General features: G+C 48.7%; 1 protein-coding gene across 2 annotated transcripts in view; it reads left to right on the top strand.

The window, feature by feature from the left end:
* Nucleotides 1–13,951, top strand: part of BICD2 (BICD cargo adaptor 2) — a 54,694-nt gene that overhangs the window by 30,904 nt on the left and 9,839 nt on the right. For both annotated transcript variants that reach the window (XM_079927635.1, XM_079927634.1), the window contains exon 2: nucleotides 7,535–7,747. In XM_079927635.1, coding sequence (XP_079783761.1) covers nucleotides 7,535–7,747 — 213 coding nt within the window. The remainder of the gene's footprint in view (nucleotides 1–7,534; nucleotides 7,748–13,951) is intronic.

Raw genomic sequence — 13,951 nt, 5'->3', positions numbered from 1 at the left:
CCTAATACCAGCAGAGATTAGTTTTACTTATTCTTGGAACTGTATATATAAATGGAATCATACAGTATATCTCTTTTGTGTCTGGCTTCTTTCACCCAATATTATATGAGATTCGTCTCTGTTGTCTAAATAGCAGTAATTCACTCATTTTCATTTCTGTGTGGTATTTCATCATGTGACTATATCATAATTTTTCCTTCTGTTGACAAAACTTGGGAACTTTCTGGGTTTTTTGTAAATAATGCTCCTATAAACACGCAGGGTCAGAGAACAGGTGTGTGCTTAGTGTTAGTAGATAATAGTTTTCCTAAGTGGTTGTACCAGTTACACTCCCACCACCAGAGGATAAGAGGTCATGAGGGCTTTAGGCAGGGCATAACAATATGTGTCCTAGTCCACCATCCTGCTATCCAGTGTTTGTTGAGCAACAACAAACAGTGAATACACAAGCACACAGCTGAAAAGAGAGACAGTTCTGACTGGGGCTGGCTGAACTCTCATCACATACCATGTGGGCCCAAAGACTAGCCGTAAACAAGAAACAGCTCCTCCCTAAGTAATACACAGTCTATAAGGAGGGTTTAAAACCATGCTCCCAGTGGGGTTTATAGGGTCTGTGTTTAGTACAGAATTTGTGTCTGGGACATAGAGGTGAGGAACATGGCAGCCACCAAGCAGGACTTGAAGGCCTTCATCCCTCGGTCTGTAGAAGGCCCAGAGAACATTTGGGCTAAGGCCTGGAGGAGTGTTGTCTGGAGAAGACGAAGCATGCATGGTGAGCTGGGGTGAATGTGGGGCTCTTAGGAGCTTTGCACCTGGGGCCTAGGCTCTTAGCCTTGTGAGCCTCAGTCGTCTCATCTGTTAAAAGGGCTTAACCCCACAGGGCTTTTAGCTGTACCTTGAGCTTTGTGTCCATTACCTGGTCTAGTTTTTAAGATGGGAGTGAGGTTATTGATTGGATTGGTGTTTGGTTTTGTTTTTTGGGTTTTTTTTCCTGTAACATACTCATTTAGTGCTATAAATATCCTCCTAAGTCCTTGCTATAGTGACATCCCACAAATTATCACATTCATTTCATTTTCATTTAGTTAAAAATACTTTCTAGTTTCACTTTTGATTTCTTCTTTGACCCATGTGTTGGTTACGTGCCAAATATAATATTTGAGGATTTTCTAGAGAGCTTTACATTATTGATTTCTCATTTAATTCCCTGTGGTTAGAGCAAATTCTCTGTATGGCCTGAATCCTTTTGGGGCATGTTTAATGGCCCAGAATATGGTTTGTCTGGGTAAATGTGTCATTGAAAAGAATGTGTGTGCTGCTGCTGTCGGGTGGGAGATTCTACACATGCCAATTAGGTCAACCTAGTTAATAGTGTTGTTCATGTCTTCTGTGTCCTTACTGATGTTCTGTCTACTTGTCCTATGAAATCTTGAGAGAAATATGAGGAGCTGGATGTTGAACTCTCCCAACTATAATTTTGGATTTATCTATTTCTCCTTGCAGTTCTATCAGTTCTTTTTAAATTCTATAGTTACTCTGATGTTTTTTTTAAGTTATCCTTTCTTTTTATGTATGTATGTATGTATGTATTTATGTATGTGTGGCTGGCTGTGTTGGGTCTTCATTTCTGTGCGATGGCTTTCTCCAGTTGTGGCAAGCGGGGGCCACTCTTCATCACGGTGCGCAGGCCTCTCACTATTGCGGCCTCTCTTGTTGTGGAGCACAGGCTCCAGACGTGCAGGCTCAGTAGTTGCGGCTCACGGGCCTAGTTGCTCCGCGGCATGTGGGATCTTCCCAGACCAGGGCTCGAACCCGTGTCCCCTGCATTGGCAGGCAGATTCTCAACCACTGCGCCACCCGGGAAGCCCAGGTCTATCAGTTTTTGCTTCATAGAATTGTAAGGTTCTCTTTGTGACTTAGACTCCTTTTTTTGGCTGTGTTGGCTCTTTGTTGCTGCACGCAGGCTTTCTCTAGTTGTGGCGAGCGGGGGCTGCTCTTTGTTGCGGTGCATGGGCTTCTCATTGCAGTGGCTTCTCTTGTTGCAGAGCACGGGGTCTAGGAGCGTGGACTTCAGTAGTTGTAGCACGTGGGCTCGGTAGTTGTGGCTCACGGGTTCCAGAGAGCAGGCTCAGTAGTTGAGTTGCTCCACGGCATGTGGGGTCTTCCCGGACCAGGGATCGAACTCGTGTCCCCTGCATTGGCAGGCAGATTCTTAACCACTGCGCCACCAGGGAAGTCCCTAGACTCCTTATTATTATGAAATGACCCTCTTTGTTGCTGGTGATATTCTTTGCTTTGAAATCGACTTTATCTGATATTAATAGAGCCATTTCAGCTTTCTTTCTTTTTTTTATTAATTAATTAATTTATTTTTGCTGTGTTGGGTCTTCGTTTCTGTGCGAGGGCTTTCTCTGGTTATGGCGAGCGGGGGCCGCTCTTCATCGCAGTGCGCGGGCTTCTCACTATCGCGGCCTCTCTTGTTGCGGAGCACAGGCTCCAGACGCGCAGGCTCAGCAGTTGTGGCTCACGGGCCTAGTCGCTCCGTGGCATGTGGGATCCTCCCAGACCAGGGCTCGAACCCATGTCCCCTGCATTAGCAGGCAGATTCTCAACCACTGCGCCACCAGGGAAGCCCCTCAGCTTTCTTTTGATAAATGTTAGCGTGGTTTATCTTTTCTCATTCTTTAACTTCTTTGAACAACTTTAACGGCTTTATTTATTAATATAATTCACTTACCATACAATTCACTCATGTAAAATGTATGGTTCATTGGCTTTTATATTCAAAGTTGTGCATCTATCACCACAACCAATTTTAGCACATTTTCATTAGCCCCAAAAGATACCCCTTTAACTGTCACCCACTCCAACCTCCCAACTCCACCCCCCGCCATGGGCAACCGTTGATATGCTTTCTATCTCTATAGGTTTGCCTGTTTTGGACATTTCATATAAATGGAATCATAAAATATGTGGCCCTTTGTGACTAGCTCTTTTCACATAGCAGAATATTTTCAAGGTTCATATATGTCGTACCGTGTATCAGTAATTCATTTCTTTTTATTACCAAATAATACGCTATTGTATGGATAGACCACATTTTATTTATCCCTTCATCAATTGCTGGACATTTGGGTTGTTTCCACTTACTGGCTGTTATGAACATTTGTGTACAAGTTTTAGTGTGGATATATATTTTCTTTTTTTTTTTTTTGAGTCTATACCTAGGAGTGGAATTGCAGAATCATATGGTAATTCTGTGTTTAACTTTCTGAGGATCTGCCAGGCTGTTTTCCAGAACAGCTGCACCATTTTTCATTCCCACTAGCAATGTATGAGGGCTCCAGTTTTTCCATACCTTCACCAGCACTTGTTATTTTTCTTTTTTTTTAAATTTTATTTTTCAATTATATCCATCCTAGTGGGTGTGAGGTGCTATCTATTGTGGTTTTGACTTGCATTTCCCTAATGTCTGCTGATGTTGAGCATCTTTTTATGAGCTGATTGCCTTTTTTTTATATGCTCTGGATACTAGACCCTTATCAAATGCAAAATTTAAAAATATTTTCTACTGTTGTATAGGTTTTTTCACTTAATAGTGTCCTTTAATACACAGATTTTTAAATTTTTATGAAGTACAATTTATCTATTTTTTTCTTTTGTTACTCACGCTTTTGGTGTCACATGGAAGAACCCATTGCCAACAAGGTCATGAGGATTTATCCCTATTTTCTTCTGAGAGTTGTAGTTTTAGGTCTTCCATTTAGGTCTCTCATCCATTTTGAGTTAATTGTTATATATGATGTAAGGAAGAGATCCAGCTTCATTCTTTTGCATGTGGATTTCCATGTGTCCTAGCACCATTTGTTGAAAAACTATTCTTTCATCACTGAATTATTTTTGCACCCTTCTCAAAAATCAATTGACCACATATGTGAGTGTTTATTTCTGGACTCTTCTGTTCTGTTGGTCTATATTGTCTATCCTTATGCCAGTACCACACTGTTTTGATCACTGTAGCCTTATATTAAGTTTTGAAATCTTAAGTTTGAGAATTTCAAAACTTAATATGAGTCCTCCCACTGTGTTTTTTTTTCAATATTGTTTTAGCTGTACTGGGCCCCTTTCAGTTCTGTATAAATTTTCATTTCTGCCAAAAAAGGTCATTGGAATTTTGATAGAGATTGCATTGAATCTCTTAATTATCTTTTAAAGGGATTTACATAAGAAGAAGAACAAGTCTTTTATATTTACTCACGTAGTCACCATTTCTGGTGCTTTTAACTCCTTGTAAATCTAGATTTCCATCTGGTATTGTTTTTCTTCTTCTGAAGGATTTTATTTAGCACTTTGTAATGCATATCTGCTGGTGATGAATTCTTACAGATTTTGTATGTCTGGAGTCTTTATTTCACCTCTATTTTTGAACAGTTCTCACTGGGTATGGAGCTACAGTTAATAAGTTTTTTGTTTTGTTTTTTCAAGATGTTGCTTCTCTGTCTCCAGGCTTGTCAGAGAAATCCTGTGTCATCCTTATGCTTCCTTCTCTATAAGTACTGTGTCCTTTTTCCTCTGGCTGATTTTAGTTTTTTTTTTTTTTCCTGCATCACTGGTTTTAAACAAGTCTGTGATATGTTTAGTGCAGTTTTCTTCTTGTGCTTGGAGGTTGATGAGCTGCTAAGATTTGTGGATTTATAGTTTCCATCAAATTTGGAAAAATTTCAGTCATTATTTCTTGAAGTTTTTTTTTATCCTCATCTCTTCCTCTCCCGTAGGGACTCTTAACTACCGTGTGTTGGGCTCCTTGCAGTTATCCCACAGCTCGCTCACACTGTGTTTGGTGTTTTAGTCTTTTTTTGGTCTATGTGTTTTATTTTGTGTAGTCTTATTGCTGTTTCTTCAAGTTTACTAATCTGTGTTGTGCAGTTTTCCGTTAGTCCCATCCAGTGCCCCTTTCATCTCACACCTTGCAATTCCATCTCCTCTATCTTTGGTTGCTGCTTGGCATGGCTCAGTGTTCCTGAGCCTGTAGAAATCAGTCCTGCCCCGTCTCCCGGCTCTGTCACTGTGTCACTCTGTCCTCTCCTTTCCTCGTGGACTGGCTTCTCTGCCCCTTTGCAGGCCCAGCCACCAGTGATTGGGTGCCAGGTTCTGGGTTTCACTGTGTTGGGAGATGGTGCGGTTGTTCCTGTGTGTGTTCATGTGCTTTATTCTGGGATATAGTTTGATCCTTTCAGGTTTTGCCCTTAAGCTTTGTTGGTCGGGACCAGAGAGCATTTCCCCAGCTCCACTTTGCCCTGACCTGCAAGGGCTCTACCTGCTGCCTGTGGGTTAGGGCTTCCCTCTTGCTGGTAGGAACAAGTGCTGCTTACAGCCTCTGTCCCTATGGGTGGCGTTTCCTGGCTTCGGTGGCTTCCTCACAGGCTTGCACTGACTGTCCCCTGCGAGGACTGAGGGCCCCTCTGTTCAAAGGTCTACTGCCTTCACTGCCTTGTCCACTCACTGTCTTCCAGTACCACCTCCTTCTCTCAGTCCTGCCAGGCCTCAGTTTCTTTCTGCACGGTGGCTGAAGTTCCTTCCTGGAGGAGTGGGGGGTGTCACGGAGCTTACCTGTGCCCTGCCTCTCACTATCTGGTGTTCAATGACTTGAAAACTATTGCTTAGTCACATAAACTTCCCAGTTGTTTTTAGTTTTCCACATGGGAGGGAGATCCAGACTCTGAGTGTCTTGTCTTGGCAGGGAGGTGTAAGTCTCCAGCTCCATTGTCTTTGAAAAGCTGCCTGGGTGCTCATGGGCCCCAGGCTGGGAGCTGGGTGGAGGTGAAGATTCAGGCCAAGGTGTGAATGTGTGTGTGTGTGTGTACACGCGCATGCGTGTTTAGCCATCCCACCTCAGGATAGCCTCTGAGGATGACATGGTGCCTCAGGAGATGTTGGTGCTCCAGCTCGAGATTCAAGGGTGTGTTCTGCTCTGTTTACCCCGTTAGGCTTGTCTGGAGGTTTGGAGAGACACCCATGACCTGGCTGATGCTTTCCAGTACACCTGCCCCATGGGTTGGGTTCTTCCTGCACTTCTGGCAAGTTCTGGTTCGCCCAGGGCTGGTGTGCAGCTGGGGGTTGGGGCTGCCACCCAGGATACGGCAGGTCCTATGTAGACACAGATTTATGCTTTAGTCTTTCCCTGGGACCAGGATGGAAGAGGTGGAGGACAGCAACAGAAATCATAGAGCTGAGCTGACTTGATTTAAAAAGGAGCCTGTGTCTTCACAGAGCAGGTTGTCAGTGGCTGAGAGCAGATGAACAAGACTCACTCTTGGGAGGGAGAGCAGTTACCCTGACCATACCCTACCCTACTTTATTTAGCCAGTCCCCTGCCGACAGAGAAACAAGACGCTTTCTACATTTTGATTTTTTATATTACAAACAGTCCTGCTCAGTAACATCCTTATACATGGCGTTGCACGTTTTCCCAGTTGTTTTCTTGGACTAAATTCCTGGACTTCATATTAAATAATAAGTGAATGAAAATGTTTCTCTTTCTCTCAAGAGATAAAGGCATCATTTTCTTTGCTCTTTAGGAGCCCTCTCTTTTATTTTTCTTCTGTGAGCCAGGAGCCCTGTAAAGAGACAAGGTCTCCCCTCAGAGGTCTGCATGGGGTGGCCAGTGGGAAGGGAGCCCCTGGGGAGGACACACACTACAGGCCTATGTGGGTCACGTCCTGGCTACTGTGATGGTGCGGGTGAGAGGGAAAGAGAAGCAAAAGTGCTTACTAGGGGCCGTGACACCTGGGGGGACACGGCACGATGGCAGGTCCGAGCCAGCCGGGACCTGGGGCGTGGACTTGGGCAGGCCAGCACCAATCCTGGTTGTACTTGCCCATGGGGGCTCCTCCCTGAGCCAGCCACATGCTCCTTTGCCTCTTACAGCCCAAAGCTCCTGCTGGGTCTGCGGATGGTGGGTCCTCTCTCCTCTGGTATTTTTATCTCTGTGCTCAGGCCCTGGACAGGTGGGCAGGGTCTCCTGACTAGGACACACATGGGGACCTGTTGGCTGATTCTGAGTGTTCTGGTTCACACTCCTGTCCCTTCACTTGTGCCAGGCTTGGGCTTCCGCCTTCCCAGGCCTCCCCAGGCACAGGTGTCTCCCAGGATGAGTGAATCAGGATCAGGCAGGGGAAGGGCACTTCCCTGAGTCTCGGTTTCCATATCTGGAGGGAGACCTCAGACCCACCCTGGTTCTGGGGGCTTCCCTTCCTGGCCCCGAAGTGGGGCCAATCTGCTGATGGGGGCCACACTGGCAGAGATGGTGGCTGGGGCTTCTTATCCCTGCCTCACCCCAGTTTCTCCAGCCCGTCCCTCTATCCCATCCCACCAGGGCTCCTCATTAGCTCCACTCCCAGCTCTTCTGTAACCTCACAGCCCTCGTGTAGCCCTTAGGTATCTTGCTCCTCCTGTGTCCCCTTCTTCCCCCACGTGTCTGGCCACAGGGTTGCCTCCAGGCTCCCTCTCAAGAGCATCTCATCTCCTGCAGGCATTTGGACAGGCCCACACGAACCATAAGAAGGTGGCTGCAGACGGCGAGAGCCGGGAGGAGAGTCTGATCCAGGAGTCAGCTTCCAAGGAGCAGTACTATGTGCGCAAGGTGCTGGAGCTGCAGACAGAGCTGAAGCAGCTGCGCAACGTGCTTGCCAACACGCAGTCAGAGAACGAGCGCCTGGCCTCAGTGGCCCAGGAGCTGAAGGAGGTAAGCAGCAGAACTAGGGTGGGCTGCTTGACTGTGGGTGGGTGGGAAAACAAGCCAGTGCTTCCTGGGGGCAAGGCCACCCACAAGTTGTTCCACTCCCAGCCCAGTTTTATGTGATTCATGGTGGTCCAGGAAGGGCTGAGGGTGGCAGGATCCCAGCTCTGCCCTTGGGCTGATGTGAATCCTGGGTTCCTCATGTGAACAACAGAATTATAGTGTCCACCTGCCAGCTCATGACAACAAAATCAGAAGGGACCACCACAGATAGCTCCTAGGATCAGCTCGGCCACTGACAGGGGCCTGGCCATGAGAGGCCTGGGCCGGTGGAGAGGGGAGGGCAGGCATCTAGTGCCCTCTGAGAGAGGTGGGAGGGTGGACCACCATTCGCAAGATGGGGTGGGACAGCATCAGGGGAGCAGCAGAAGTCTACGTGAGCTGCAGTCCTGGCTGTGGCCTTGAGGGGGGGTCCCTGGTTGTTAGAGCCCACAAGTTCTCATTAGGAAGGGCAAGAGGCCTTGTTCTGGGCTGTGGGAAGACCCACTCTCTGGCCTCTATTCTCCTGGTTTGGGGCGGGGAGGGGGGAGCAGTGACAAGTGACCAGAACAGCAGATGGTTCTGAGTGGTGGGCAGCTCTGAGGTCGACACCTCAGATGTGAGGATGTATGACAGTCAAGGTCCCACAGGGCTGGGAGGGGACACTGGCAAGGTTTGGGGCAGAGCCCAGGATCCGGCAACAGTGGGGAGTAGTCACCCACCCTGGTTTGGGATCAGAGATCACCAAGGCTTGTGGGCCTGGGAGGAACTTGGCTGGATCCAGGGGGAGTGCATGATCTCATTTCCTCCCACAGGAGCATTCTAGTCAGGGTGGGGAGAAGGGGCCATTGGAGCTGTAGATTTGACCACCCAAGTTAGAGACTAGACTCTTTGCTGGCTAAGCACCCTTTTCCAGAAGAGCCAGTAGAGGTGCTCTGCCCAGCCCAGACTCATTCTGCTCCTTCCCCCTTCTAGAGGGGGCAGTCAGGAGCGTGGCGGGGGACTTGCTGACTACTGGCTTTGGTGTCAGGAAATGAGCTCAGCCAGTCCTACACACTGCTATTAAAGAACAGGTCTGGTTGGGCCAGGATTCCTGCTGTTTCTGTTAGTGCTTCAGGAGGAAGCCTTCCACTCCCCACCCCCATACACCCTCAGTTCATCTTTCTCCTGAGGCCCCACCTGTGCCCCTGATCACTGTAGGAGCTCTGTAGGATCACTGTGGAGCCATGCCAGGTTCTTGGTTGGAGTGGAGGCTCTCCATCACTGCCTACTCAGACTAGAGCCCTGGTCAGTGTCCCCATGATTGCTGGCTCTGTCTGAACTCCGCGCCCATCCCACTCAAGTTACTCTTCTGCTGGTCCTGGCCCTGCTGCTTCTGCCTGAGCTGCTCTGCTGAGCTCCTCCATGGCCGTCCCCCATCCTACAGGAGGCTTGCGCCAAGGCTCGGGCCTGGCTGAGGAGGCTGGATCATGAGGACACAACACCAAGCACTGTCCCTGATAAGCACCAACCTGTACCTGTCTTGGTGTGACCCAGCCGAGGAGGCTTTGCACAGTCACCATAGGAGATGCCCCTTCCACAGAAGGTCATTTCCCTCCCTGTGCCTGGTCCTGCTTCCGTCCATGTTCAGTGACTGATGGGCCAGCTGTGCTGTGCCCTCTGACCCCCACCCCCATCCCCATCCTTCCACCCTGCGATAACTGGCTTAGGGGTTCAATCCCCCATGCCCAACTCTCCAAGAGGAACTTGTGGCCACCATCATGTGACACGTGTAGCAAACATGCTCAGCATGTGAGACAGTTCCAGCTACCCCATAACTTGTCCTCTCAGTGACGCTGTGGGCATCCACTTACTTCCCCCATCTCACAAATTGGGAAGCCAAGGTGCAGAAGGTTTGGCTACATGCCTAAAGTCAGTGGGTCCTGACCTCTGCACTGTGAATGGACGGGCCCTGTCGACTTCTGTCCTGGGACATGGCCTTGGGCCCCATTTTGCAGATGGAGAAGCAGAGACCCAAGGAGCTGGGCACAGCCACAGCTGGCTGGAGGCAGAGTCAGGTCCTTGGCACATGCCAAGGCCTTCCACGGATTTGCCTTGGGAATGGAGGAGTGAGGGCTTCCTGGCGAAGCAGGACTGTGAGTTGTGGAGGGGTCAGCAGCATCTGCCCAGTGGGACCCCCCACTAGGAAAAATCTTTCTGTCCCATTGGACCCTGGCCTTGCTTTCCTGGTGGACTCTGCACATGTCAGGCCCTGCACAGGCCCAGGAGTAAGTGACAAAGATGTCCCAGCAGAAGTTATGTCGGCTGTCATCTCCCCTGTCCTGGCTAGGAGCCAGGAAAAGGCTTATTTCCTGCTGTGGTGGCATCTGGGCCACCAGGAGCTGCTGGAAGAAAGCAAGGTGTTTGGCCACAAAGTGAGGTGGTGGGTATTGGGTGAGGGGCAGCAGCCCCGTGCTCCAGCGTGGAGTGGACAGGCTTGGACAGAAGGACACCTGGCTCCAGAGCCAGGGCATGGAGTTGTCACATGAGCAGACAACCCAGAGGTTGCTAATCATCCAGATTCCTCGCTTACTAATTCTGCCTTCCACCCAGCCCTGGTATACAGCTCAGTCTGGTTTTCTACCGCCTTACAGCAAGGACCGCCTTTCCACTGTTTCTTGTTCCCTCCTAAGGCCTTACTGGGAGCACTTCTAACTACCATTCGTACCTCTTCTAGTGTTATTTTGTGATGGTATATGCATTCCCTAAGGCAGCTGAAGATTTCTCTGTGACTCTTCTCTGAACCTCACCAGAGTCACCTGAAACAATTACATTTCTCCCAATAGTCTCAAGGCAGTCTGGCCTTTTCCTGTCCTCCTCAAAGCTCTTCCAGCTTCTGGCCATCCCCACCTCCACAGCCACTTCCACATATTCAGGTATTTGTTACAGCAATGTCTTTTTCCTGGTATTAAACCTATATTTGTATATTTGTTCTTTCGGGCCACCATAATAGATTGCCACAAACTACTGGCTTAAAAACCACAGAATTTTATTCTCTAAGATTTTCTGTGTCTGAAATGAAGGTGCTGGCAGGACCGTGTTCCAGGTGGAGCCTCTCCAGCTTTTGGGTGCCGGCAACCCTCAGTGTTCCTTGTCTTGTGTTCACGTTGCTCCGGTCTCTGCCTCTGTCTTCACCTTCTCCCTGTGCAGGCTCCACAGCTCTGACGGGGCTGGGGCATCCCTCCCACCTCCACCCTGGCCTTACATGGGGCCACAGGCCTTTCCTGGGGCTTGGGCTATGGCCTCATGGCTAAACATCTTGTCCTTTCCTCTGAGGGAAAATACTGACCAGCTTTGGAGCGCTCCTGTGCAGGGCGGTGCTCCCTCCCTGTGCCTTAGTTCCAGCTGTGCCGTGATGGGGCTTCTGCAACATGGGGTACTGGCTGCTCTGCATTCCAGACTCCCAGACCTGACTTCAGTACAACACCCCTCCTCACTTACTCAGGGCCTCACTCAGCAGCAGCTGACACCAGTTGGCCATGTGTGTGCTGTGCGTGGGCGACTATACACGTGCCTCAGTGAACAAGACAGAGCCTAGAGCAGCACCTAGCACAGTTGGTACTCAGTAGTGAAGGAGTGGGTGATGCCCCTCGGGGCAGTCAAGCACCAAGTGCAGTGCCAGTATGGAGACAGCGCCAGTGAAAGGTTTTCTGAGCCACACAGAGGCCACATGTTGTTCAGGTCCATTTCTGTGAAAGGCAAATCCACAGACTGAAAGAAGATTGGTGGTTGCTAATTGGTGTGTGGTTTCTTTTTAGGGTGATGAAAATGTTCCAGAACAGGTAATGGTGCACAGCTCTGAATAAGCTATAACCACTGAATTGTACACTTTCAGTGGGTGAACTTCATGGTATATGAATCATATCTCAATAAAAAAAAACAAAGACGATTCCTGTGCAGGAAGACTGTGTAAGGGTTCAGCTCAGCAGAGGTTTCTGGTGCAGCCTGGGCACATAGGTTCCGGGGTGCAGAGGGCTTCGGCCTAGGCAATCAGGCTGGCCCGTGGTCTTATCTCTTTCTGTGTTCTTTCTGTCCACCTCAGGACCACTTGTTTTATTGAGGGGAGTTGTTAAATTTTAAATAAAGCCCATTTACATTGTTCGTGACCAACAGCTGCCCCTGCCCGCTGCCCCTGTCTCACCATCTTACCTCCTGTGTCCTCCCATACTGAGAGTGGGCAGGTGGTCTCAGCAGGTGCATCAGGCCAGAGTGGGCTGAACCACACCAGGTGGGGAGCAACCAGCTTGCCTTACACAAGGTGGATGCAGCAGGCATGGTTCTTGTATAGCAACCATTGTGTTAGTGAGGACTCTCCAGAGAAGCAGACCAAAAGGGGTGTGTGTGTATAGAGAGAGAGATTTATTGTAAGGAATTGGCTCCCTCAGTTGTGGGAGCTGGCAGATCCAAAATCTGCGGGTTGTGCCAGCTGGCTGGAGGCCCAGGGAAGAACTGATGTTGCAGCTTGAGTCTGAAGGCTGTCTTTTTTTTTTCCTCAAGGCCTTCAACTGACTGGATAAGGCCCACCCACACTATGGCACGTGATCTGCTTTACTCAGTGGGTCTACTAATTTAAATGTTAATCTCATCTAAAAGATACCTGAATGGCGACATCTAGACCGGTGTTTGACCAAATATCTGGATGCCAGGACCTAGGCAAGTTGACGCTAAGATTAACCATAACAGTCAGTTGGGTGGTTAACAAGGGAAATGGCCAGAGTCGAGGTGTATGCAGAACTTTGTTAGGAAGCAAGTAAGTATATGTTTCTTCCCATTGCCACTCACACTGTTATTTTGTTTATTTTTGCCTAATAGGAGTTTTGGTTTCCGGGGGCCTTGCATTTCTCCAGTCAGTAACTTGGTGTGTTTTTTCTGGTGTTGGCTCTTGGGTACCTCCTTGGGTCACTTATTGAGAAGACTGCATCAGTCCATTTACTGGAGATTTTGGTAGTGAGCGTTTGTCACGAGTGCTTGACACATATAATGACTCACTCCCCTCTCTGTTGCTTTCTTGAACTTTTTTTCTTATTGGTCCTATTTCATTTTACCAATCCAACATTGCCGTTCCGTGTGTACCTATATGGAATCTTAGTGTATGCACGGATGTGATCACAGGAAACCTCAGCACCAGCAGAGAGGCCAGTGTGCTGGGTGAGGAGGACAGAGTGAGCTATGGGGCCCAGTGGGTGATGGCGCTTCTAGCCGAGGGTCCAGGTGGGGCGGTGTTGGCCTGGGGGTGGTGGTGTTAGGTCTTTGCAGGCATGTGGGGGAAGCTGCTTGGATTGTTGGGAACAGGGATGTGGGGAGAGATGGAGAGTTTGTCTAGGGGATGATTCTGCCCCCATGGCACACTGGCCATGTCTGGAGGCAGTTTCAGTGGTCACAACAGGGGTGCGGGCTGCATCCAGTAGGCAGGGCTCAGGTCGCTGCTAAGCATCCTGCAGTGTATAAGATGGCCCCAGAATGTGGGCCAAGGGACCCAGGTCCTGGCACACGGCGCATAGTAGCAGCCGGTTGAGAATTCCCACCAGTCTTGAGTGCACAGTTAATGACAGGTCTGCACTGGCCTCTCTCCGTGCATGATATCTGAATCCTCAAGGCACCTCGGAGGCAGGAACTCCTTTTTTAACAACTTTATTGAGATAATTCATAGCCCTTACAACTCACCCACTTAAAGTGTACAGTCAGTGGATTTTAGTATAGTTACAGATTTATGCACCATCCCAAATCAATTCTAGAATATTACATCATTCCAAGAAGAAACCCCGTTAGCAGTCACTCTCCATCTCATCTTCTCCTTGCCCCCCAGCGACCACCCATCTGCTTTCTATCTCTGTGGATTTGCCTATTCTGGACATTTCATGTAAGTGGAATCTTACAATACAATACATGACCACTAACACCTCTTCTTCTACTCATGTTGTTTTCAAGATTTATTTGTGTTACAGCATGTTATCTCATCAGTTGGGGGACATTTGAGTTGTTTCCACCTTTGCTATTGTGAATAGTGTCTGAACATTTGTGCACAAGATTTTGATGGACGTGTGTTTTCCTTTCTCTCGAGTGCATGCCGAGGAGGGGCATTGATGGGTCAGATGTTAACTCTGTGCTGAACTGTTCGAGTAGCTGCAGACT

The sequence above is a fragment of the Stenella coeruleoalba genome, assembly GCF_951394435.1.
Source record: "Stenella coeruleoalba genome assembly, chromosome: 7".
NCBI lineage: Eukaryota > Metazoa > Chordata > Mammalia > Artiodactyla > Delphinidae > Stenella > Stenella coeruleoalba.
The sequence above is the reverse complement of the archived record's forward strand: the minus strand, read 5'-3'. Positions and strand labels throughout refer to the sequence as shown.